This window comes from Corythoichthys intestinalis, unplaced genomic scaffold, assembly GCF_030265065.1.
Source record: "Corythoichthys intestinalis isolate RoL2023-P3 unplaced genomic scaffold, ASM3026506v1 HiC_scaffold_23, whole genome shotgun sequence".
NCBI lineage: Eukaryota > Metazoa > Chordata > Actinopteri > Syngnathiformes > Syngnathidae > Corythoichthys > Corythoichthys intestinalis.
The window spans coordinates 11,726,232-11,752,808 of record NW_026651592.1 but is presented as its reverse complement, the minus strand read 5'-3'; the positions used below and the strand labels follow the sequence as shown (position 1 = coordinate 11,752,808).

The window sequence follows — 26,577 nt, the reverse complement described above, 5'->3', positions numbered from 1 at the left end:
ATGGGACAACACTGACAAAATGACACTTTGACACAATGAAAAGTAGTCCGTGTGCAGCTTATATAATAGTTAATTTATTTTCCCCTCAAAATTACTCAAAATATAGCCATTAATATCTAAATCCCTGACAACAAAAGTGAGTACACCACACAGAAACTATGTACACCCCTAAATGTCCAAAATGAGTACTGCTCGTCATTTTCCCTCCAAAATGTCATGTGGCTCGTTACAGGAGTGCTGTCAGCATTGCTGCAGAGATTGAAGAGGTGGGGGAGTCCGCCAGTTAGTGCTTAGACCATACGCCCCACTCTACATCAAATTGGTGTGCATGGCTGTCACCCCAGGAGGAAGCCTTTTCTGAAGACGGTACATAAGAAAGCCAGCAAACAGTTTGTTGAAGACATGTCAACAAAGCACATGGATTACTGGAACCATGTCCTATGGTCTGATGAGACTGGTTTCTTGTTTACAGTCTTCAGAAAAGGCTTCCTCCTGGGGTGACAGTCATGCACACCAATTTATACACTGCATAAGGGTCTGTGAGTGTTCTTAAGTCAGTTTTGTATCAAAGTGCCCCCAATAAGTATTGAAAAACGATCATCGAAAAAAATAAGGTTGCAGAAGGAATAGCCGGATTTTAACCAAATTTGACACTCAGAGAATGACATCAATAGTGTTTCTCAGATGTTCCAAGGTTGCAGTTTTCAATCGGGAAAATCGATAAAATCCCAGAACCGATATATTCCGATTGCTCCCAAACCGTATGTGGGATTTTAACAAAAATTGGCAGGTTTGTTTTTAGGGTCACTGACAGTCACCAGGGAAATTTTCACACCCCAAAATAGAGCAATAACTTGACAATCGCTAAACCCTTAATAGGACCACTTTCAAAAGTGTTTTTGGAATATAGGTCACAGCAAGGCAGGCTACACCCGAGAAAGAAAAGATTCCAGTGCAGTGGAGTAGAAGTCGAATTCTGCAAAGTTAAATTGGCACCTTTAAAACGTGCTTTATATGCCCGGGTAACAACGGTTCTACCGTTGGGGCAGATGTCCCTAGAAGTGTCCCCTTGCGGTCCGGATTGTTAGGAACGAGCCAGAATTGACATGCTCGGGTGTCCAACGTTCCAGTGTCCCTTTTTCCGGAAAGGTTTTGGCTGCTTGGGGAAACGCCGGAGTTCATTTACCAGAATTCACTCCTACCACGATAATTGCCCAACATATTGAAAACCCATTGAGACTCATTTTTATGAAATGTAACCATTTTTCGGGGTAGCAAAATTAAACTATTTGCGACCCAAGATGGTAAGTGTGGAACCACTGAATTGGCTACTCAGTATAAGTAGTATGCTGCTTGTTGTTAATAAATGGCTTATTATAACACATAAAAATAAAAACTCCTTTCAACATTCATTATTGTTTTCTTTTTCAAAAATATGGTGCGTCCCCGGGGGCTTCACAACAGACCAGTTTTCTCGGAGGAAACGCTAGAAGAGGCTTCTGCATAGGGAAAAGTTGTAAACGAAGGCCTCAGTAATATATCTTTTTACAAATTTATGGAAGACTGGTCCATAAAATAATACAGCTGTAAATATGTTGTCGATTACTGCCGTTTGATTAAATAGCATTTCCTGGTATCGTATTATTTAACGGTTAGACACGTTCTGCTCTGTGTTTGTTTATAGTCGGTAGATTAGGAAAACTGCACTAAAAGAGGTACCGTTGCGTGCATCAGAGTATGAGATTTAGTTTTATAACATTTCTGCGTGAGCTTGTTATGTAGCCAAATCAAAAGTGTTTACCGGAGTGGCTCCCACTCCCGGACATGAACTCGTCCTCTTCTCCGTCCATTTCACAGACGAAGACGGCTTGAACTTTAGACGAATGTGGCGCGCGATAATTTTTCTGTTATCCACACTTTGTTTGAATCTAGGTGGTCAAACAAAACAACACGAAAACGAATCAATACAGTCGGTTCCCACATCCGTGGTCGCTTGCTGTAGGAAGAGGACGAGCCAAAATGGAGCGCGTCGGTCATTTACGCATGCGCAAAAGTAATTGGCGCCTTGTAGTGACGTCAGATGTATAGCTCATCAACCTTTAAACCATAAATATCATATGTAAATTGCTAGATGTATAGTGCGCACTGTAAGCCAACGTGGACAAGCATCGTCACTTGTCGGCCATGTTGCGTCAGTGCAATTCAATAACCATTAGTCAATGTTGTATGTTGTACTTTGAAATAGCTATAAATGCTAGAAATAGGTATAAATGCTAAAGTAATATATCTATCTATCTAACTATATATATATATTTATAATAAAAAAATTCAGCCCAGTTTGTCAGAAACGTCATAGATTCAACAAATTGGCTAAACACATAAAAATAATCACGTATCATGTAATCAAAAATAGTCAACATATTTGCAACATCTAGCCTGAATCGTAGCAATGATAATACGATTTGGCCTCAGACGTTGTCCGATGCAAGATGGCCGCTAATTACTTACAGCGCCAACACTGCCTAATATATCTACTCTTATATATGCAAAAATGATGTCAACAAAACAACGCAACGTCACTTATCACCTCTTTTCATCCACGGTATGACGTCAAAATTAGAGGCAATGTACGTCGTATGACAACAAATTTCAAATATGGTAACATATAAATAATGTAAAAGAAATCAAAACCATTAAAAATGACAAGACTTGATCCCCAAAATGTGTCTGCTTTATAATAATGCACACTGAAGAAATACGAACAAATCACAGTTCTTTCCTTACCTTATATAAAAAAAACAAACAAACATGTACGTATTACTGAAACACAAACTGTTTGAAATTAAGACTGTATGTGCTGTCCTTTGGTGGCCAAAGTGAGCACAACAAGAGCACCCAAGTCATTTTTGTACCCACTCACTCTCTAAATTTACATTTTACCTGCAAAGGGATTTTATGGGCACAGTAAAAAATAATTCGTGAGAACACTGTTCTGACTTACGATAGCCACGGGAAAAAAATCAAAGTCTTATCTCGAGGAGCCATAAATCTCAGTCCAGGCAGTAGCGATCAGACAAAACGAAGCTGGTGTGCTATCCAGTATCCACACCAAAAAAAAAAAAAAAAAAAAAAAAAAAAACACAGAAGACGCTTCATGACGTCACTGCCACGCGACTCGGTAACGCGCGTGTTTGGGCGACAGCACAAATTCTTGATCGCCGCGTGGACGCTGTCAGTGAACCCGCAAAATGGGCGACAGCAGCCGGCCGTGCACCGTGTGGCTCGGTTCGGAGACGGGTATCCTGAAGGGCGTCAGCGTGTCTCGCAGACAAGCCCTCAACTTCTGTCACAGCTCGCAGTTGAGCCGCCAGCACGAGGTCCGGACGCTGTGTTGGGCCGACGCGGCCGAGAGCGAGCTTCTGGTCGGTGGCGTGGACGGAACCGTCAAGACTTTCAGCGTGGAGAAGGGAACCTTCACCGACGTGCGACAATGCGGCGACCCCTCCGATGGCTCCTTCGTCGGCCTCGCTACGCTAGATGGCGGCGCCGCACTCGTGACGTGCCTGGGGGGAGGCGTGCTCCGTGTCTGGAGGGACGAGAGCGGCGAGCCGGCCGCGGAGATCCGCGTGGGAAACGACATAGCCCGGATGAGGCAGAACCCGGAGCACAGGCACAAGGTGGCGACCGGCGGTAAAGAAAATTGTCTTAAGGTGTGGGACCTGGAGAAGCCCGACAAACCCGTGTTCACCGCAAGGAACCTGCGGAACGATTGGCTCAATCTACGGCAGCCGCACTGGGTCATGGACATGGCTTTCATACCAGGATCCGACAAGGTGGTTACCTGCACGGGATACCACCAGGTAAAAGCAGCAAGGCGTCAAACATTGGAAGATAAAAACTGTTTTGACATTTCAGTGCCATTGACACAATTGCAGATAATGAGTGGATGGCACTATTCGTCATTTAATATTGTTTTGTATCACCAGGTCCACGTGTACGACCCCTCCACACCCCAGCGTCGGCCCGTGCTGGAGGCCACCTACGGGGAGTACCCACTGACCACGTTGTCACTTCCCGCTGCAGGTGGCTCGGTAGTGGTGGGCAACACGCACGGGCAGATTGCCGTCCTGGACTTGCGGAAAGGTCTGGTGCGGGGGTGCTTCAAGGGCTTGTCGGGCGGAGTCCGGGGCCTGCAGTGCCACGCGTCACAACCAGTGGTGGCATCCTGCGGCCTGGACCGCTTCCTGCGTATCCACAGCCTAGAGGACCGGCGCTTGCAGCATAAGGTTTACCTCAAATCCCGCCTCAACTGCCTGCTGCTCGCCAGCAGACCCTTGGAAGAGGCTGGGGACGACTGCCTGGAGGTGAAGGAGGAGGATGACGAGGTGTGGGATGCCATGGAACAGGTAGAGGAGGGGGAAGAGAATCCCAAGAGGAAAATGTCAGAGGAAACATCCGTAGAGCAAGAGAATTCCAAAAATGGAATATTGAAAGAAGGTGAAAATTTCATTAATGAAATAACTGATGGTCAAGAAGAGAAAACACCGGAGAGCGAAGAGAGGGAGCCGCCGAAAAAACAGAAGAGGAGAAAGAAAGCTAAAGCATGAGAGGCGTTCATGGTAACATTAATGCCTGGGACTTTTGACATACAGTACATTTACTTATTTTTGTCAGTTTCACACCTATTAAAACTACTTTTTGATTGTATTCAAGCGTCTTTAGCTGCTTTGCTGTTGTATATTGAAAAATTCACAAAAGGTCAGATTAACTAATTGACATCCATTATGAGGCTCTTATCATCCTTCTGTTCTGAATTTAGTTTGTCATTAATAATGTCCAATCCCAGGTTCTCTGCAGGTTACAACAAGCCAAATTTAAGACTTTTTATTTTTTAAGACCCATTTCTCATCGATACCAGCAAAAAAGTACAAAAGACTTCTAGGAAAATGACAGGTAGCTCCGCTTTGTAGTAGCGTAATAGTGTCCACAAAAATCCAAACATTTAAATGCAAGACTGAAGTTAATGCATGTTTTAAATAAAAGGAACGTCAATAAAGACATTTCAAATTAGTATTTAAGACCTTTTGTGATATTTTAGGAGATATTTAGAAATTTTAAGGCATTTAAATTACTGTATTGGGCATAAGACATTTTCAGTCCTGTGGATACTGGGGCTGCAGCTATCGATTATTTTAGTAGTCAATTGACGAACTTGTGAGTTCGAATAATCAAGTAATCGGATAAGGAACATAAAATACCTGAGCTGAGCTGCAAACAGTATTAGTACAACGAAAGAACGACTGGCTAGCTTACAGGCTATAAAATGCTAACAAAAAAATTTCAACGCTCTGAACAAATGGTTGACCTATTCCCACAAAAACTGCGAAATTTACCAATAAACAAAATTAGGAATGCATTAAAAAAACATTAGCTCAAACAAAAACTTAACCTTATGCTGATCTTAACAGGGAGCAGCTAGATTGAGCCATGTGAAATGTGTTACGTCATATTCACTGTCGCCACTAGACGGCAGTATCAACCCAAATCAATAAAACAATGCAAACACTTTCAACAGAAACCATGACGCCACTTTAATGAAACAAATACTCAAAGTAGTAAAATTTAATTCGAATCTTTTATGTAATTACTCGAGTTAATCGTCGCAGCACTAGTGGATACCCTGAATCCATTCGAACTGGGAGGGGCAAACTTGTTTTTAAGAGCCACATGACTGGACTTCTATCATCGTCAATGGCACTGTAAAAGTTGATTAAAAAACTCAAGGGGGGGATTTGGACATTTTTCAGGTCCCTTTAACAATTTGACTTTGGCTAACAAATTCACGTTGGCCAATAGGTTGATTGATATTTCCTTTGACGGAGACACTTCGTCTTAAATTTGGTGGCAAATTCAGTCCACTTCCAGTAAAAGTGAATTGAATGAGGAAATTCACTGTTAAGTTGCATGTACTGTTGGAAAGGTACACTGCTGGCCAAAAGTATTGGCACCCCTGCAGTTCTGTCAGATAATGTTCAATTTCGCCCAGAAAATGATTGCAATTACAGAAGCCTTGTTAGTAATATCTTCATTTATTTTGCTTGCAATAAAAAAAACACAAAAGGGGGGAAAAATCAGTATCATTTTTCAAAAAACTCCAAAAATGGGCCTGACCAAAGTATTAGCACCCTCAGCCTAATACTTGGGAGCACAACCTTTAGACAAAATAACTGCGAACAACCGCTTCCAGTATCCATCAATGAGATTCTTATAATTCTTTGCTGGTACTTTAGACCATTCTTCTTTTGCTAACTGTTTCGGGTCTCAGATTTGAAGGGTGCTATTTTCAGATCTCTCCATTGGTGTTCTATGGGATTCAGATCTGGAATCATTGCTGGCCTCTTTAGAAGTCTTCAGTGCTTTCTCTCAAACCATTTTCTGTTGCTTTTTGAAGACTCATGACCTCCGAGGGACACCCAGCTTTCTCACACTGGGCCCTACATTTTGCTGCAAAATTTGTTGGTAGTCTTCAGACTTCATAATGCCATGTACACGGTCAAGCAGTTCGGTGCCAGAGGCAGCAAATCAACCCCAAAACATCAGGGAATCTCCACCATGTTTGACTGTGGGGACCGTGTTCGTGTCCTTGAAGGCCTTGTTTTTTTCCCCTGTAAACTTTGTTCATGCCTTTTCCCCAAAAGCTCTATTTTTGTCTCATCTGACCAGAGAACATTCTTCCAAAACGTTTTTGTCTCTCTCGGGTAAGTTTCGGCAATCTCCAGCCTGGCTTTTTTATGTCTCTGGGTCAGAAGTGGGGTCTTCCTGGGTATCCTACCATAGTCCCTTTTCATTCAGACGCCGACGGATGGTACTTTATCCACCATCCGCACAGTCTTTCGTTGAAATCGCTTGTAAATTTCTCTTTTCCGTCCACATCTAGGGAAGTTAGCCACAATGCTTTACACTTATTGATGACACTGCACACAGTACACACAGGAACATTAAGGTCTTTGGAGATGGACTTGTAGCCTTGAGGTTGCCCATGCTTCCTCACAATTTTGCTTCTCAAGTCCTCGGACAGTTCTTTGGTCTTCTTTTCTCCATGCTTAATGTGGTACACACAAGGACACAGGAGAGAAGTTGAGTCCACTTTAATCTATTTTAACTGGCTGCAAGTATGATTTAGTTATTGCCATAACCTGTTATGTGCCACAGGTAACAAGTGCTGTTAATTACACAAATTAGAAAAGATGATAAACATGATTTTTCAAAGGGTGCCTATACTTTTGTCTGGCCCATTTTTCAAAGTTTTGTGTAAAATGATGATTTCATTTTTTCCCCATTCTCTTTTTTTGTCTTTTCATTGCAAGCAAGATAAAGGAAGATATTACTACCAAAGCATTTGTATTTGCAATCATTTTCTGGGAGAAATTGAGCATTGTCTGACAGAATACAGGGGTGCCAATAGTTTTGGCCAGCAGTTTAAGGGCATTTTTTTTTTTTTTGTCGATAGACGTTTTGAGGGGGAACTTAATTTAGGGGGGGGAAATGGGTTAATTACACAGACAACCAACAGTTAAAAACAGTAATGCAGCTATTCTCTTTTTAACACGCAACTTGATCCATAAATATTATAGTGCATTTTTGGTTCATCTTTTTTTTTGGGAACTGCTGTGGTTTATTGCAAAATGACAATGTGGTTTTAAATGTTTATTACAAATTAGCAGAACATTAGTAACAGTCAAGAATGAAATGTACATCTTCTGATACATACAGTATTGAAATGTGTTTTTTCTTTAGCAGCAACTTCACGTGAGCAGCAGTTAGAAGTTAAAAATATTTTTCTAGAAATATTTAAAATCTTAAAAAGGCAACTCGGCTGCTTGGTAAACATTTGTGTGGCTTTAAAGTGACAGTTGGACGTGCTAAACTGAGGCAATGGTTCCCTTTGTGACTTTTCCCCCCCAAATTACTTAAAAGTTTTCACTTTAGTGTTTGAGTGTAACAACTTAAAACAAGTCAACTTCTAAACAATTACAATATTTGCCATCAGAGGACGTATGGATGAATACATTTATGAATCATTTCATCAATCCTCTCCTCGTGAGAGGATACACTTGATCGGTCAATTTGTAATAATAACACACATATATGAGGTCTGACCCATTGGATTTTGAAAAATATTAAAATTGACCAAATTTGGGCATAATCGGTGTCTGCCTGACACTAGTAGGGATGGCCCCGATCCGGTCACATGATCGTAAATCGGCCAATCGGGTCATTTTTCAGGGGATCGGAATCGGGTGAAAAGGATTGTTTTTTTGGGGGGAGGGGTCAAAAAAATATTAAGGGCTAAAAAGTAACAAAATAATCCTCCAGAAATACAATGGCATTGCCAAAAGAAAACAAAAACACATTTTAATACAACATGAGGTGCATTGAGTGCTGCTCGGGGTAGAAAGTGTACTTTTGGTGCTCTTCGGTGTGGAGATAAAAAAAGTGATGATTCAAAACACCGAGGCACTCAGACGTTTGTCTTAATGAAGGCCTACACTGCCGAAAAATGTCGACATTTATAATCAGAACAAAGCCTTGATTTAATAAAGGCTTTTTATTTTTCTACTTCCTGAGTGCCTCTGTTTTTTTAATCATAACATACGTTTTATACTCCGCAACACTCTCAGAAAAAGTGGAAGAGGAAGTACTGTAAAAATTTCAGAATTGTAACGTGTTTGGTACGTGTTTTTTTTTTTTTTTCCAAACAAAAGACTTTTCAGTACTGCATCGGGACTGTGCGTTCCCGACCCCTGAGTTAAATACTATGGAATAAATTTTAAAAAATACATCTAAGGTGGTATTGAGGTCCATTTCCTGAGAGTATTTGTTTTTATTCATTTTAATTAGATGTAGTTTTTAACATTAATGTATCATTTTATTACAAAATTAAAGCTTAATAATAGTATTAAAAAATTATTATTGAGACCTGGCGTCCCCATACAGTTATATTGAAAGGTATCTGAACCTTTTGGAATTTCTCACATATCTGCATAAAAGCACCATTAAATGTGATCTGATCTTTCTCAAAATCACACCGATGAAAACACAGTGTCTGCTTTAACTAAAACCACCCAAAAATTTATAGGTTTTCCTATTTTAATGAGGATAGCATGCAAACAATGACAGAAGGGGGAAAAATAAGTGAACCCCCTGCCTAAGGAGACTTTAAGAGCAATTGAAACCAATTTTTACCAAACACTTTAAGTCAGGTGTGTGCCCAATCACTGATGAGTGGTTTAAAGCTGCCCTGCCCACTATAAAACACACCTGGTAAGAAATGTCTTGATGAGAAGCATTGTTTGATGTGCATCACGGCTCGTTCAAAAGAGCTGTCTGAAGACCTGTGATCAAGGATTGTTGATTTTTATAAAGCTGGGAAAGGATACAAAACTATCTCTAAAAGTCTGGATGTTCATCAATCGACAGTCAGAGAAGTTGTCTACAAATGAGAGTTTGGCACTGTTGCTTCTCTCCCAAGGAGTGGCTGTCCACCAAAGATGACGCCAAGAGTTCAGCGCAGAATAATCAGAGAGGTAAAAAAGAACCCTAAAGTGTTTGCTAAAGACTTACAGAAATCACTGACACAGTCCAATATCTGTGCACACATCAACTATATCTAAAACTATGGCCAAGAATGGTGTTCATGGAAGGACTCCACAGAGGAAGCCACTTGACTAAAAAACATTGTTGCTCATTTAATGTTCACAAAAAGGCCCTTGGACACGCCAAAGAAGTTTTGGCAAATTATTTTTTGGACTGATGAAATCAAAGTTGAATTGTTTTGGTGGAACACACAACGTCATGTGTGAAAAATAAAATTAAACAGCTCACCAACATCAACACCTCAACTCCACCGTGAAGCATGGTGGAGGGAGCATCATTATTTGGGGCTGTTTTGCTACCTCAGGGCCTGGACAACTTGCAATCATTAATGAAAAAAAGTTTTGCAGGAAAACCTGAGGCTGTCTGTCAGACAGTTGAAGTTAAACAGAGGATGGCTGCTGCAACAAGACAATGATCCAAAACCCAGACTTAAATCAACTTCAGTGTGGTTTCAGAAGAACAAAATACAAGTTTTGGAGTGGCCAAGTCCAGACTTCAACCCCATTGAGATGCTATGGCATGACCTAAAGACAGCGATTCATGATATCGCAGGAATCTGACTGAACTACAGCAGTTTCGTAGAGAAGAATGGGCCAAGATTAGTCCTGATCGATGTGCTAGACTGATCTGCAGCTACAGGAAGCGTCTGGTAATGGGGGCCACAAAATATTAAATGTGATGGTTCACTTAATTATTTTTCCCCTTTCTGTCATTGTTTGCTTACTATCCTTATTAACATATGAAAACCTATAAATGTTTGGGTGGTTTTAGTTAAACCACTGTTTTTTCATCTGTGTGATTTTGACAAAGATCAGATCACATTTGATGGTGAGTTTATGAAGGAATGTGAGAAATTCCAAAAGGTTCAGATACTTTTTCATACCACTGTATGTCGACACCCATCACATTTTGGGTGAACATAGCCAGAATATTAACTTTTCCCAAAATGGACGTCAAGTCTTTATGAGGTTAAGTTTTTTGTTTTAAATGACCAAAAATAATCACTTGACCAATCAAGGGTTAAAGCAGGTTTCTGCAAAAGGGTGCTAAAGGGTCAATCTGCGGACCTGGCTTTTGTTTCAACAGATCCAGCACAAACCAATGAGGTTTCAACAGATTAAATTTGCAACACACCAAATACAATAAGTGAAAAATGTCCTCTTTTTCAGTTGGGATGAAATTCTGCACCCACTGTGCTCCTTTGTGGAATAGTTAGGATACGATTATTTCTGTTATGTGGGTCTTTCCAGAATTGGAGGGCGTTTGACCTCCCTCAACAAAACTGAATAGAATTGAGATCGGTCAAGTTTTTCAAAAATCGATTAATGGGACAGTCAACATGTATATATATGTACTTATATTTTGTAGTGTGCTTGAGTCAGGAAACCATTAACTCATATCCTTTATCGACCAAAGACGTCCAAGTCATTGGGACGTCTATAGTTGACAATGGCAGTGAATCTGCAATTCATACCAAGCAGCGCACTACCCGTCGTCTCCTCTGCTGAAAGTTCGTCTGGCCAGCTTCTCCGGGTCGTGCGACGCCATATTGCTAAAGTCCCGAAAAATGTCCTGAAATGTTTGGTCGTCTCCTGGAAGGACCGCACGGATGCCGCTGAACTAACATCAAAACGCAACGTTCAAAATATCTGGTGCACTCACCCGCCGCTCCGAACACTCCATCAGAATCTCGCATCTCTTCGTTCATCCTGGCCATGCGCAGCCTGGAAACAACAACAATGAAGACAACGGAGCTTGTCGACTTTTGAGGCGTGTTGCGCATTTCTTGTCCACTCACAGCGTGACTATGTCTGCGTGCGCTGTCTCCACGGCGATAGCCAGTGGGTCACGTCCGCTCTCGTCCACCGCGTACTGATTGGCTCCCCGCTTAAGCAGTAGACACACTTGCCTACACAGACAAAATTATTTCTTATCTTGGTCATTCCAGAGTTGGAGGACGTTTGACGTCCCGCTCATTAAAACTGGATAGAACTGAAAACGGTCAAGCTTTTCAAAAATAGTGATCGGCTATAAAAACTGATGGGTTCACCCAAACTTAATTTTCAAAATATGTCTGAATCGATGCAAGTGGGTGTGCGTGTGTATATTGACCCAGTGTGTCCTGCGGTGGCTGCTGCATGTAGAGCTCCTTGTCCTCTTCGGTCTCTGTGGTTGATGTTGGCGCCGTTCAGCAACAGGAACTCACAAGCCAACAACGACCCCTGCAGGCAGAAAAGAGAAAATGTCAACATCTGCTGAAGGATTCACGAACAACACAGGTATGAAACTTAAGGCCTCAAGATACAATCTTTAATCAAGAACTACAGAAATTGAATCATGATTTCATCTTAACGAGAAACGAAGTCGTTTCACATTATTTACTTTGCGGGCCACGTAAAATAATGTGGCAGGCCAGACATTTGGTTTGACACCTCTGGACACGCGAGTTTGTTAACTTTGCGTTAACTCATTCACTGCCAGCCCAGGCATTTATAAAGCATTTCCAGAGTACGAGCCGTGTAAAATTGGATTTCTAAAACACCTATTAAAGGTTTAGGTGTCCAATACATTCCCACTTCTTAAAGTAGTGCAACCCAATTGTCACCCCTTGTGCAGCCCCAATGAGAGGTGTACGTCCTTCCTCCTGGGCCACGTTCCCGTTGACCGGCGCCCCGTGGGCCAGCGCCCTCACCATGGCGACCAGGTCTCCAGCCACAGCAGCTCGGTAGAGACACGACAGCTGCGAGGCCTCGAAACAGTCTTGATGTCATAAAACAAATACAAGACAACCAGTGTTGTTTATCTTACTTTCAAAAATTAATTACAGTTACAAATGACTTCTCCCAAAAGTAATTGTGTTAGTAACTCAGTTTCCTGAATGTAAGAGTAATTAGTTACTTGGTAAAGTAACTGGTGATAATTTTCATGTTTTTTTTTCCTCACGACTTCCAAACGAAGGAAAAGGTCATTCGGGAAGCTCGGAAAAGAAGATCCGATATGGTTTACCTGGGGAAGCCCATCAGTCTGCACGAAGATTACACCCCCGAAGTCATGGATCAACGAACGGCCTACCGGGATGTCATGCAACAACTCTACAAGAAAGGACTCAAACCTTCACTTCTTTACCCGGCTCGGCTGTTCATCATCACAGAGAAAGGAGAACGAATTAGATTGCAGACCGTAGAAGACGCTAAGGACTACCTTCAAGCCCAACAGAGATAAGTAAGCAATAATAATGTAGCATCTAGACCATTCTCAATTTGTTTATGTACTTACTTTTGACACGATGCTGGACTATTACAAGGTCTGACGAAGGAAAACAGCGTTTTTTGTTTTTTGTTTTGATTTTTGGTGTTTTATTATTATTATTTTTTTTTCTCTTCCTCATTCTTTCTCTCAGCCCTCTGCCTTCTTTTTTTTTTTTTTTCTTTTTTTTTTTCCTCCCTTTGAAAATCTCAAGCATTTGGTGTTATACTTGGGGTGCTGGAACATGTGCTTCATACTAGATAGGCCGACATTGAGTTGTATATACTGTACTTGAGTTTTGTGATAAGGGGCATGCTCGTCTTTCTTCTTATGCTACTTTTGGACACTGCACGCCTATGTTTGTATGATATCAGGCCGTTTGCTTATTTACACGTACATATGTATACATATGTGTGTATGTATGTATATATGTGTATATATATATATATATATATATATATATTTTTTTTTTTTTCCAACCCTTTTTGGGTTTGTCGGCTCAGTAGCTAGATTTTCCACTTAATTTTATCATTAAATTTTTGTCCACTATTGTAAGAAGAGAGAAGAGGGAGGTGGGAGAAACATAAGAAAAAGGAAAATAAATAAATAAATTTTAAAAAAGCGAATAATAAGAAATTTTTGGGGAGCTGCCCTCATAACTTTTTTTTTTTCTCCACGTACTTTTTATCTTCTTCCCCTTTTTTGCACATACCTTCTGTCATTTATTTTTGTCAATAACTCCCATCGGATGTTCAACACGAGCTGTCTTAATTCTATGCGGCTAATCTGTCCTAGATCCGGCCGCTGGATTTCGAATTTTCTTGGAATATACTCCAACATATGGATTAGATAAATTACATAGAAAGTAGACACCATTCAATAGATTATTTATTCCTTTTTTTTTTTTTTTTTCCTTGTACACAACCTTGGCTGTAAACTTAGTTTATCAAATTAATTATTATTATTATTTTTGATTACTTAATGTATTTTATTTACATTTTATTTTTAAATCTCCAGCGTCCCATGCAGTCTTGAGTTTTTAGTTTTATATGGGCTAATCCGATCCAAGCTTTCTTTTTTTTTTTTTTTTTTTTGTGCTTTTTCTCATTGGGGCCAGAGTAAGCGGTAGTAGGAGACACCGGGAAGTCAGTATCTCATATGATACAGAAATTTGATCGCCCCGAAGGATTTGTTTGTTTGTTCCGTCGAGTGTGTGGTGATATGTGCGTGTGTTTTTTTTCTGTTTGTTTTTATTATTTTCTTCCTTTACTTTCCCTGCCCAGTAGCTCAACCAATATTCAGCTGAAGTTCTATGCTGATGGGTAGTAGAAACCTTCGAGTCGTGTCATGGAATGTCAGGGGTATGAACAAGGTTGTCAAGGCCAATAAGGTAATTTCACATTTTCATCAACTTGGGGGAGACCTGTGCTTTTTACAAGAAACGCACCTCCGCGATTCTGAAATTTCACGGTTAAAGAGAGCTTGGATGGGACATCTCTTCCACTCAGGGTTTACCCAGAGGGCAAGAGGTGTAGCCATCTTAATACATAAGGATATCGCTTTTGAACCCTCTAAAATCATTAAAGACTCCAATGGTCGGTTTGTCATTGTTTCGGGTAAATTGCTAAATACCGAGGTTATTCTCGCCTCAGTTTATGCTCCTACCTTCGACGATGATTTATTTGTTTCTAATTTTTTTGCTTCATTACCTAATAATAATGACCACCTCGTCATCATCGGGGGTGATTTCAACTTGGTACAAGATGTTACACTTGATAGGTCATCTACAAAACATGTTAACCTGACAAAATCAGCTGCCATCTTAAAATTTCATGCAGACCAGTTGGGACTGGCAGATCCCTGGCGGACTATGTTCCCCTCAAGGAAAGAGTATTCTTTTTTTTCCCACGTTCATCACAGTTACTCCAGAATAGATTTTTTTATATTAGATAACAAGCTCCTTCATAGGATTGTTGATTGTAAATATCATAGTATTGTCATTTCCGACCATGCTCCGACATCGATAGATATTACTTTTCATACAGGCTGTTCTCCTCAAAAACCCTGGAAATTTAACACACAGCTGCTTTCGGATGCAAAATTCAAGGACTTTCTTTCAGAGCAAATAAATGTCTTCTTTGAAATTAACGACCAACCCGGTGTTGGAAGTAATATTTTATGGGATTGTTTCAAGGCCTACATTCGCGGTCAAGTCATTTCATTTACATCAAACTTAAAAAAAGCTGAATCCATCAAATTGGCAACACTTTTAAATGAAATCTCGAACATCGATGCCAATTATGCGATAAATCCCTCCTCTGCCTTGTACAAAAAGAAGATACAGTTAAAATCTCAGTATGATCTGATGTCGACTGGCAAGATAGAGGTTCAGCTTTTACAAACAAGACAACGTTTTTTCGAACAGGGCGATAAACCTGGTAAATTATTAGCTTATCAGGTCCGTGCCGCAGCCGCCTCCAGACTCATACCCAGGATAACTTCTCCGACTGGAACAGTGACATCAGACCCTAAGGAAATTTGCGACGCATTTTCTTATTATTACTCATTGCTTTACACCTCAGATAAACCTACTTGTATTGGACCAGACCCCAATCCCCTAGACTTTTTCACATATCCTCAAGTAAATAATGATAACTTTCCTGATCTAGGAGCCTTGGTAACGCTATCTGAGGTACAAGCTGCCATTAATTCTTTACAAAGTTCGAAATCACCAGGGCCGGACGGGTACACGGCTGAGTTCTTCAAAACTTTCTCTGCCAAACTAGCCCCCATATTAGTGAGGGTTTTCAACGATGCATTCGAAAGGAAACACCTGCCTTCTACTTTCATGGAGGCATCACTGATTCTTTTGTTGAAAAAAGACAAGGACCCTCTTCACTGTAGTAGTTACAGACCAATTTCTCTTCTCAATGTCGATTTTAAAATACTGTCAAAAATACTCACTACTCGACTTCAGAAGGTTTTGCCGACACTGATAAACCCAGATCAAACTGGTTTCATTACAGGCCGTCATTCTTTTAATAATACTAGGCGGTTACTTAACGTTATTGCTTCTTGCAAAAACTCTGAAATGGCTGAAATGATTTTATCACTAGACGCCGAGAAAGCCTTTGACAGGGTGGAGTGGGGCTACCTGTTTTTTATTCTGGGAAAATTTGGGTTTAATTCGAATTTCGTATCATGGATCAAGCTTCTTTACAGATCCCCAGTTGCTTGCCTTAATATTAACGGACTCATTTCGAAACCATTCTCTATGTCCCGCGGTACTCGTCAAGGATGTCCGCTCTCCCCATCTTTGTTCGCTCTTGCAGTTGAGCCCCTGGCCCTGTGGCTCCGTGAGGAGGAGAAATTTGAAGGGATTTGTCGATTTGGCCTTTCCAACAAACTTTCATTATATGCAGACGACTTATTGCTTTATGTATCCAACCCAGTTTCCTCTCTCCCTCCTATTTTGGCCATTCTGGATCAGTTCAGCAAATTGTCGGGGTATAAGGTTAACTTGCACAAGAGTGAATACCTTCCTCTTAATTTACTTGCCGAAAACCTCCCTCAATCTCTCTTCCCCTTTAAGAAAACTAACAACGGGCTGAAGTATCTTGGCATAGTTGTGACTAAATCTCCGTCTGAACTGTTTTCAAAAAATTTTCAACCTCTTCTTGACCGTTGTAAATTAGATTTAACTAAGTGGTCCACACTTCCCTTGTCATTACTGGGTCGCGTTAACCTCATTAAAATGACAATATTACCTCGTTTTCTTTATGTATTCGAACATGTTCCCCTAGTTGTACGCAAATCTTTTTTCACTACACTTGATAAGATGATTAACTCTTTCCTATGGGGGGGTAAACAAGCTCGGATTAAAAGATCGACCCTTCAGCTCCCTAAATCTCTCGGAGGTCTGGCTTTACCCGACTTCCGCCGATACTACTGGGCTAGTAATATTAGAAAGATTCTTTACTGGAATGCGGGCGTATCATACAATCGACCTCTCTGGGCGCGTATGGAACTAGCATCCGCACGTTTCTCACTGTGGTCGGTGGTTTGTGCACAGTTACCTTTTCCCATTAAAGACACATCACAGAATTTTACAGTCCTTGAGACCTTAAAGATATGGAGACAATTCAGGGAACAGTTTGGCCTGCATACCGGATCTAGACTAGCTCCGGTTAACCAAAATCATTTATTTCTCCCGGCGTGCTCCGACCTAGCTTTCGAGTCATGGTCGAAAAAGGGCCTACGAACTCTTGACGATTTTTATATTGATGGCATATTCCCTTCATTCGCAGACTTGTCAAAGAGGTTTACCCTTCCAAGCTCTCACTTATTCCGTTATTTTCAAATACGACATTTTATTCAAAAACTTTTTCCTCACTTTCCAAACCGCCCACCTGAAATGCCGATGGATGCCTTTCTTTTAGCCCAACCAACACAGAAAAACCTACTGTCGACTTTATATGGTTTAATTTTTAAAATCAATTCAACTCCCTTAAACACTCTTAGAACAACTTGGAACTGCGACCTCAACATTAATATTTCAGATGAACAATGGAACAATATGCTTCATCTTGTTCACTCTTCATCAATATGTTCTAGACATCAACTCTTACAGTGCAAAATTCTACACAGGAGTCACCTTACAAATGCGAGGTTGGCCAGAATTTTCCCTGGAAGATCTGATGCATGTAATAGATGTAAACTTTCACCAGCTAATTACATACATATGTTTTGGTCATGCTCGAAACTAGTTGTCTTTTGGCAAACAGTGTTTGACACTTTGGGGAAAGTACTGGGCACCAAGCTGAATCCCGACCCTCTAACTGCAATTTTTGGAATCTCTCCCTCACCCGATGTGCCTAAACCATCAAGGAAAGTCATTGCTTTTACAACACTACTTGCTAGGAGGCTTATTCTCCTCAAGTGGACTCACACTTCCCCACCTTCACATAATAAATGGATTCAAGAAATCCTGCAAAACCTTAGACTTGAAAAAATTAGGTGTTCCCTAAAGGGTTCTCTGCAAACCTTTGACACAATCTGGCAACCCTTTTTACTCCACATAGACTCCATAACAATTGAAGCTGAAAAGCATTGAGCTACCAACACTCTCCCCACTTTTTTTTGTTTGTTTGTTTGTTTGTTTTTCTTTTTTTTTCTTTTTTTTTTTTTTTTTTTTTTTTTTTTTTTTCCTTTAATGTGTGTGTGTGATGTTTAAGTTGTGAATGAGAATGTCTGGTGTCCTGATCGTGTTGGGAAGGTACCTTTATCTTGTCTATGTTACCTTATCATGACCTCTTCGGTGAGAGGCTCACTGAGTTGCATCGAAACCTCATCTATCATCAACTGTCATCTATGTGCCTCTATCTTTATTGTGTTTCGCCTGTACCTATCCCATTAATGTGTAAAAAATCAATAAATAAAAAAAAAAAAAAAAAAAAAAAAAACAAAAAAAAAAAATAGGTCACACAATGTGAAGTTTAAAGGGTTTTTGGGACAATTAGCCCTAGCCCAATTCTTTACCCTAAACTTAACTAGACACAGGGGTATTGCGGATATTGCGATAACTAGATAGTAACCTTTGCTATGTGTGGAAGTCATTTAATGTTGTGAACCAACCGTTAAAGTTGTTAAAATTGCTCCCGTTATTGCATTAGTTCCATTCTGTCTATTTTCAACATGTGCAAGTTTTAAAACTGTTTCATCATTTAACGATAGATTTTAATTAAGTTTTGCCGATTTAGGAGCATTTTAGATCAAAAGTTACTTAGGTTCGCTAGGAAGGTTCTCTACAACAGTGCCTTCCTGAGAAGTCTACTGCTTTAAGATGGTGGCTGTTTACTAACTATCTAGTTCTTTATTATACATGTTGCTAATGCTGCAGTGTCTGTCATATGCATCTAGTTCTGTATATATGTGATATCTACCGAAGCATCACGTGGGTGTAGTTTGTAGGCTATCGGCTAGTCAGGTATTATTGGAGCCAGAGCTGATTGGAGCACCCTAGCATAGTAGCATCGCGTTTGCAACGTCGTCACACTCCCTTGCCTCCTCCCCACTCCTGCTCTGCTTTCTCGTCTCCACGAGTCCGTTTTTTCCAGACTTTTCTTGCGTCAGTCAACCAACATCGTAAAGCATAATAACGCACGCCTTTTCCGCCTCAGTAACGGTAACGGCGTTGCCAAGATGACAAAAGTAATTAATAAGATTACTCACTACTGAAGATAATAACGCCGTTAGTAACGCTGTTATATTCTAACGCCGTTATTAACAACACTGAAGACAAGCAAGTACATGGAAAACTGGATGACATTTTCTGGCTACCATTTTGTAGAAGAACTTACTTGTCCCATCATTGTCACCGTTCATCCTCACAAAAGTCTTCTCCACATACTTGTCTCGTATCCATGCTTCCTTCTCAGCACTATGGGAACACGTGTCAATCATCAAGAATCGATTACCAGTTGATTAATAGGCATGCTGTGGTTACCGTGAGCTCTCATTGGTGGGTTTGGCTCTTTGCGAACACTGCGCCTCGTAGATGTTGTTAATGGCGTCATTTCCCAGGACACACAGCAGCTAAAACACCAGTATAAGTCTTTTGTTAGCAAACTAGAAAATGCAATTCATTGAAAAATAGCATGGGAAAGGTTTCATGGTGATTGATAAACTACAGTTCATTCGTCTTCTTGTATATATTGGGTAATTTCTAGGGGTGCAACGGTACACAAAAATCTCTGTTCGGTACGTACCTCGGTTTTGAGGTCACGGTTCGGTTGATTTTCAGTACAGTAATAAAACAAATGGCAAAATATAAATGTGCTAGTTGTTTATTACACACCTTAGTGCTTTCAACAATAGGAACATTAGCCTATATAAAGCTAGAATTCTGCTCAAAAAGTAGCGGGTATTTAAAGATAATCCAACAACAATTTGCATTTCAGACCCCGCGTATTGGTCAGCTTTCTTTATGAAAGAAAGAAGAAAAAAGAAGTCCTGTGCTAAAGAGAAAAGCAATCCCAATGACAAAGATTTTAACATGTATTTTACAAATGAAATGCCTCAATGAATCATTTTTTTCCCCTTATGGACGGTTTTCAAAAGCTTTATTGGTGGATTTTCTCAAGTTAAAGCGCCACACAGAAATTAATAAATTTAATTGTGTAAGCAGGATTTGTGTATTATTCTTATTATTTAATTACAGGTGTTTTAGCTCATTTCAATTAATTTTATTTAAATGGGCTATTATTTATTTTATTATGCGTTTATACTTTACAAATATGATGTCGTATTCATTTATATTGTATATTTTATGTTGTATAACTTTAGGTTCTATGTGAATATTAGTTCCTACTTGTTTTGTTGTGGTAGGAGGGTTTTGTATTGAACACGGGGCCGTGTTGGTTATTATTATAGCAGAGAAGACAGCGGTAAATCAACAAAGACAAGTCAACTGTGCCCCGATCTACCACTCAAGAGATCTGATGGAGTCAAAAAGTGGGTTACGATTGCATATTAGTTTGAAAATCGACTGGATCCACCGTATTTTTACATGAGTGACTTCCGGTCTGCCCGATCCTAGCTACCGGTAGTAGTATTGACGCAGGAGGGTCGTGTCTCGCGTCAAATAGTAAACTCTTCCTTTCCTTTCGCATGCGTCGTGTTGAGCCGCACTGCGACTGGTGTGCATTGGCTGATTGACTTTAACGCCCGCGTTTTAACTGCGTTTTCATGGCGGTCACGTTGTTGCGCCGTTGACGTTTCTGGGTTTTACTGTCCTACCTTGGTGGTCCTCATTATAGTAGAGAAGACGGAGTAAATATAATCTACACAAAGAAACTGTAACCTGAGCAACAAGTAAGGGTTACATTATGTCAGAAACGCATTCGGTACGCCTCCGTTCCGAACCGAGCACCACGTACCGAAACGGTTCAATACAAATACATGTACCGTTACACCCTTAGTAATTTCCAAGTCATTTTCTGTTCAATTACGGGCAAATCTGGGTCATGTGCAGCAGGGACTTAACATTATACTTATGTTCCAATTTGCTATGTTTTGAAATCCTGTTCAATGGAAAAAAGTTGTTGTTTTTTTTTTTTTACCCAGATATCTCAAAGGCTACGTTCATACTACAGGTCTTAATGCACGAATCCGATTTTTTCGTCTTTTTCCGACTCGAGTGAGGCATTAACTTGACGGTCTGAACGTGACAAGTCGCATAGAATTGGACCATTTCAAATCCGATCTGGGTCACTTTCGTATGTGGTTCAAATCCGATCTGGGCCACATTTTTCCAGACTGTCGCGGCGGTCTGTACTGTCCACTCTCCCAAATCGGATTTCATGCAGCAATTACGTCATCAAATAGCGAGAGAGACGCTTACCGTAGCGGTGCCGCTGTGCGTTATTAGCGCCTAGCTTGCAGTGAACACGGCTTTTGGAGAAGGGCTGCGCTTGACAACAGTCATAAAAAATAAAAATGGGTTGAGGATAAGCCTGAGAATGCTCAGTTTTCTCTCTGCTCCAAGTGAGCAATATTTCAACATTGCCTACACGGCCGAGAGTCGGGGCAAACTGCCCGTATGTGTGTGTGACGTGCACGGACCGTGCGTGCATGCTATCGATCCATATAAACTTTGAATATAAGCCTAAACGGGGATTATTTATGTCTGTTATTTGTGTCCTCCTTTTGAAACGCAAAATATGATATCCCTGGAATGACGGATGACGTGTGTCATTTGTTTTGATGCTTCTGCGCATGCGGGTCGTCTTGCTCAGCGCGTGTCGGACTGCGAATTAGTGCGCATGCGTAATACTTGAATGGTCTCAATGGACAAAGGCAGTCTGAACGGGCATGCCAAAAAAACAGATATGACAAAAAATCGGATTTGTGCATTAAGACCTGTAGTATGAACGTAGCCAAAGTAACACATTTTAGAGCTTTAATTGCAATACTGTGAAACCATGATATTTTTGTTTAAGGTTATCATACCGTCAGAATCTCATACTGGCACATGCCGACTAGTAAACATTTAACACGTGTTTACAGTACAGTACTGTAACATGTTTTGTTGTAACTTTTTTTTTTTCGGTTTCGGCAGATTCTCAAAATCAGGTGACTCGGGTGCAAAAATATGCGATTGGGGCATCCTGAGTCACTTCCTATTGATTTAGGGACAATTGCTGCTCATTTTGGGTCACTTTTTGTTCCTTTCTTTTTTTCCCGAGAAATTCTGGGTATCTTACTGTTGATTGTTTGTTATTTCTGTGTCCAAGTTAAAACTCAATCAAATTTAATACAAAGGTTTTAGTGGTTTTGAATGAGCAATGTCAAGATGTTGAATGTGGCATTGGAAATGAATGGGTTGTTTTGGGGGAAACCATGAACTTATAGTGTAATTAAGATACATGCTTGTACATGTACACGTTCGTGTACTAGTAAATCTTTGACATAATTTGGAGCCGAAATAAAAAATGTAGGTGTGAAATTGGGCTTGCAAAAACATTCCCACTATTTTTGTTGCCATGAATTATGCTGAATGCCATAGGCAGGCAAACAGCGCGAGTTTCACCTTAAGCTGCTCCGCTTCCCATGAGTCCAGCGTTAGCGAGCGCACCTTTGACACGTGGACGCCCAAACTCCTATGAGGAATATTTAAAAAAATGAAAATAAATGTGACTATTTTAAAACCGACAAAAGCGTGTAGCTATCAGTGTACCGGTGTATCCCTGAGCACTGTATGCACACGGTGACACCCAAGTTGACGACGGCCCATCTCGGCTCCTCCTCACCGCAGTCGCAGCATCGTTGATTGCCACTACCCTGCAAAGCCACAGCCAGAACCGCTTTCCCCTGATTGGTTGCGGTGTTGTCGTCACCACCCTTAGGTGGAGGGGGCTCCTGAGGCTACACGAGACATTCAAATATTATTGTTAGTGATTATATAACAGGCGTGATAAGTGGGCGTACCTGGGTCGGTGCAGCTTGGCCTCGCTCTCGATACGCCATGTCGATGCTGCCCTGCAAGGCGCCCATCCATGCCAAACGCACGTGCTCAGAGTCCGCCTGGAGGACGCAACACCTGATGGGACACAATATGTCATAAAAAAAAAAAAAAAAAAAAAAAAAGTGTCAAAAATGTTTTTAATAGGGCTGTCAAAATTATCGCGTTACCGGGCGGTAATTATTTTTTTAAATTAATCACGTTAAAATATTTGATGCATTTAACGCACATGCCCCGCTCAAACAGATTAAAAAGACAGCAGTGTCATATCCACTTGTTACCTGTGTTTTGTCGCCCTCTGCTGGCGCTTGGGTGCGACTGATTTTATGGGTTTCAGCACCATGAGCATTGTGTAATTATTGACATCAACAATGGCGAGCTACTAATTTATTTTTTGTTTGAAAGTTTTACAAAATTTTATTAAAACGAAAACATTAAGAGGAGTTTTAATATAAAATTTCTCTAACTTGTACTAACATTTATCTTTTAAGAACTACAAGTGTTTCTATCCATGGATCACTTTAACAGAATGTTAATAATGTTAATGCCATCTTGTTGATTTATTGTTATAATAAACAAATACAGTACTTATGTACAGTATGTTGAATGTATATATCCGCCTTGTCTTATCTTTCCATTCCAACAATAATTTACAGAAAAATATGGCAGATTTTATAGATGGTTTGAATTGCGATTAATTGCGATTAATTTTTAAGCTGTGATTAACTCGATTAAGAATTTTAATCGTTTCACAGCCCTAGTTTTTACATATCAGTTAAAATCCAAATGACGACAACAACAACAACAGGCGACTCAAGACGTTTATTTCACTTCAGCTGAGGTAAACTGCAACATTAAACACACATAACAAACAAAAATTACTCACACTGAGGATTAAAATACCTCCTCAATTCCATCGACACGCCTTCCTCTGAGGAAGCAGAGTCTGGGGACTCGGAGTCTGAGGTGGGCTCTCCTATCTCCAGGGCCGAAGTCACTGAGGTGGTTGAAAAGCTCCTCAGTGGCGGGGGCCGGGGGGTGGATGAGATCCGCCCAGAGTTCCTAAGGGCTCTGGATGTTGTGGGGCTGCCGTGGCTGACAAACCTCTATAACATCGCGTGGACATCGGGTACAGTGCCTCTAGATTGGCAGACCGGGGTGGTGGTGGTCCTCCTTTTTAAGAAGGGGGACCGGAAGGTGTGTTCCAACTATAGAGGGATCACACTCCTCAGCCTCCCTAGTAAAGTCTATTCAGGGCTGGTGGAGAGGAGGGTATGTCAGGAAGTTGAATCTCTGATTCAGGAGGCACACTGTGGTTTTCGTCTTGGCCGTGGACTAGTTGCCTGGCACGGCCAGACTGTTCTCCCTGTGTTTTTCAAACACTGAGAGTATAGTCTGCGACCCAGCCCATTAACGGCCTTTCGAGCAAGTACAAAATCAATCAACAAATCAGATTCGTTTCTTTGCGTGACATGTCTTAACGAGCAATGTCACTCTTCCGCGTCGGAAGTCGTCTCCACAACAACACAGATGGCGAACAGGAGAGCCGAGAATATGTTCCAATCCACGGTAAAATCAGTTTTAAATTACCAAAAACACATCAACACAAGTCATTGACAACAGTCTGTCTCGCGCTAGCCATGTTGAATAAACTCCGCTCTCCTCGTATGTTTACTTCCTCGCGCAAGTCCCTCGTCCCGCCCGTCGCTGATTGGTCCACTCCGCTGTCTGTTTGCTGTGGCTTGCTCCGCACTGGAAATTTTATCCGCTGAATGGTGGCCAGACTCAATAGCTGGAACAGCGGTGAGTCTGGATTACCAGGCTGGTGGAACAGTGGACCAGATCGACACCCTCGGTAGGATCCTCGAGGGTACATGGGAGTTCGCTCAACCAGTCTATGTGTTTTGTGGATTTGGAGAAGACGTTCGACCGTGTGCCTTGGGGAGTCCCGTGGGGGGTGCTCCGGGAGTACGGGGTACCGATCCCCTTGGTAAGGGCTGGTTAGTCCCTGTACGACCGGTGTCAAAGTTTGGTCCGCATTGCCGGCACTAAGTCAAATTTGTTCCCAGGGAGGGTTGGACTACTACCCTCACCTATGGTCACGAGCTGTTCACCGAAAGAACAAGATCGCGGACACAACCGACCGAAATGGATTTCCTCTGCAGGGTGTTCAGGTTATAGATAGGGTGAGAATCTCGGTCATCCGGGAGGGTGTCGAGCCGCTACTCCTCTGTGTTGAGAGCCAGCCGAGGTGGCTCGGGGATCTGGTTCAGATGCCTCCCCTGGACACCTCTCTAGATACAGTTGGTGTTCCGGGCATGTCCCACCAGTAGGAGGCCCAAGGGACGACCCAAGACACGTTGGAGAGACTATGTCTCTCAGCTAGCCTGGGAACGTCTTGGGATTCTGAAGAGGAGCTGTTTGAAGTGGCTGGAGAGAGGGAAGTCTGGGCTTCCCTGCTAAAGCTGAGGCCCCGTGACCGGATCCTGGATTAAGCGGTAGATAATGGATGGATGGATGGATAATTCATTTTCCAAACGCGCCTGCTAGCTTATTGCTAATATACAGTACATTGTAATACAATTCCAAGCGCTAATGAAAATTAGCATCGATTCACCTTTATTCAACTCTCAAAAGAAATATTAAAAAACACAAACACCACATTCTCATTTCTTTTCAATGACAAGAAATGTGACCACAATCACAGGCCAAAAACAAGTTATATCAACCCTCCACTGTAAAAAGAAATACAGTGGTACCTCTACATACGATCGCTTCGACACACGAACTTTTCGACATCCGACGTAAAATTTGACTCGCCATTTGTTTCTACATCCGACGACATGCTCGAAATACGACGACAATGGCAGCACCGCAGACGAACGCACGGCGGATTTTCTTGTGTGACAAATCAACACAGGTTTCAGAAAAGGTTGGTACAGGTGGTGAAACAAGGAAAAAGTTGATGCTTACCTTCTAAATGAAGATGCAAATGACAGAAAAATATGAGCGTGGGGCGGGCATCCGTGAAATGGCTCAACAATACATCTCCACGGTCCTCCTCCGACCATCGTTCGCCAGTCTTTATAAGTTAAGTTGACAATTCTTATTGTGGTAACATCTCCAAAGAAATCGCCATGTTTTCATCATTTCTTTCACAACTTATTCAACACAAAACGCCTGCTGTCTGCCGCAATTGACGGTGTTCTCAAGATAACATTCAAAGTGAAAGTGAAACTCAAGCTCACCGGTCCAGGCACGTCAGCCCCGCGGTGCGTTCAGGTACACAAAAAAACGTCCGCCTTATTAGAACCCGATTCGTTACACTATTACAGGAATTATTATTATTCTTTTTATTATATTATTCCAATTTTGATTTATAAATTATTTGTTTTGCTACGTGTAATTGCCATTTGTAATAGCACCAGCAGTATTTTTTAAGGATTTAGTGCAGGTTTTTGGGCTGTGGAACGAATTAATGGAATTATAATGTATTCCTATGGGAAAATCCTGCTCGACATACGACCATTTCGACTTACAAACAAGGTCCTGGAACGGATTAACTTCGTATGTAGAGGTACCACTGTAGTACAATAAAAAAGATTCTTTCACTAGTGAAACAATGCATGCACTTCATTACAAAGTGCTGTTCT

General features: G+C 41.2%; 3 protein-coding genes across 6 annotated transcripts in view; 1 reads left to right on the top strand and 2 right to left on the bottom strand.

The window, feature by feature from the left end:
- Positions 1–3,095, bottom strand: part of LOC130911244 (protein IWS1 homolog) — a 37,943-nt gene extending 34,848 nt beyond the window's left edge. Inside the window, exon 1 of one of the 2 annotated variants that reach the window (XM_057829086.1) lies at positions 3,002–3,095. Coding sequence is in view for 1 of the 2 variants with exons in the window: in XM_057829085.1 (XP_057685068.1) it covers positions 1,802–1,850 (49 nt within the window). In the remaining variant the exon portion in view is untranslated. Of the gene's footprint in view, positions 1–1,801; positions 2,035–3,001 lie in introns of those variants that run through there. The other variant, XM_057829085.1, reaches the window with a different exon arrangement.
- An 83-nt stretch (positions 3,096–3,178) lies between these two features.
- Positions 3,179–6,051, top strand: LOC130911176 (WD repeat-containing protein 74-like). The gene is made up of 2 exons (XM_057828969.1): positions 3,179–3,860; positions 3,987–6,051. Exons 1-2 carry the CDS (start codon positions 3,249–3,251, stop codon positions 4,605–4,607), a joined length of 1,233 nt encoding a protein of 410 aa, XP_057684952.1. The 5' UTR covers positions 3,179–3,248; the 3' UTR covers positions 4,608–6,051.
- Positions 6,052–6,284: 233 nt separating this feature from the next.
- Positions 6,285–26,577, bottom strand: part of LOC130911173 (arf-GAP with coiled-coil, ANK repeat and PH domain-containing protein 2-like) — a 32,689-nt gene continuing 12,396 nt past the window's right edge. For 2 of the 3 annotated variants that reach the window (XM_057828966.1, XM_057828967.1), the window contains 11 exons: positions 22,891–23,002; positions 22,640–22,827; positions 22,493–22,562; positions 19,409–19,497; positions 19,263–19,342; positions 12,263–12,417; positions 11,770–11,879; positions 11,456–11,566; positions 11,320–11,381; positions 11,132–11,249; positions 6,286–7,102 (listed from right to left, as the gene is read on the bottom strand). In XM_057828966.1, coding sequence (XP_057684949.1) covers positions 11,143–11,249; positions 11,320–11,381; positions 11,456–11,566; positions 11,770–11,879; positions 12,263–12,417; positions 19,263–19,342; positions 19,409–19,497; positions 22,493–22,562; positions 22,640–22,827; positions 22,891–23,002 — 1,084 coding nt within the window. In that variant the 3' untranslated portion in view covers positions 6,286–7,102; positions 11,132–11,142. Of the gene's footprint in view, positions 7,103–11,131; positions 11,250–11,319; positions 11,382–11,455; positions 11,567–11,769; positions 11,880–12,262; positions 12,418–19,262; positions 19,343–19,408; positions 19,498–22,492; positions 22,563–22,639; positions 22,828–22,890; positions 23,003–26,577 lie in introns of all 3 variants that reach the window. The other variant, XM_057828968.1, reaches the window with a different exon arrangement.

What these genes read in the sequence shown, in the direction of transcription:
- LOC130911176 (XM_057828969.1), top strand. Translation starts at nt 3,249, where the DNA reads ATGGGCGACAGCAGCCGGCCGTGCACCGTGTGGCTCGGTTCGGAGACG. An exon ending in CCTGCACGGGATACCACCAG is followed by an intron (nt 3,861 to 3,986) that starts GTAAAAGCAGCA and finishes TTGTATCACCAG; the next exon opens with GTCCACGTGTACGACCCCTC.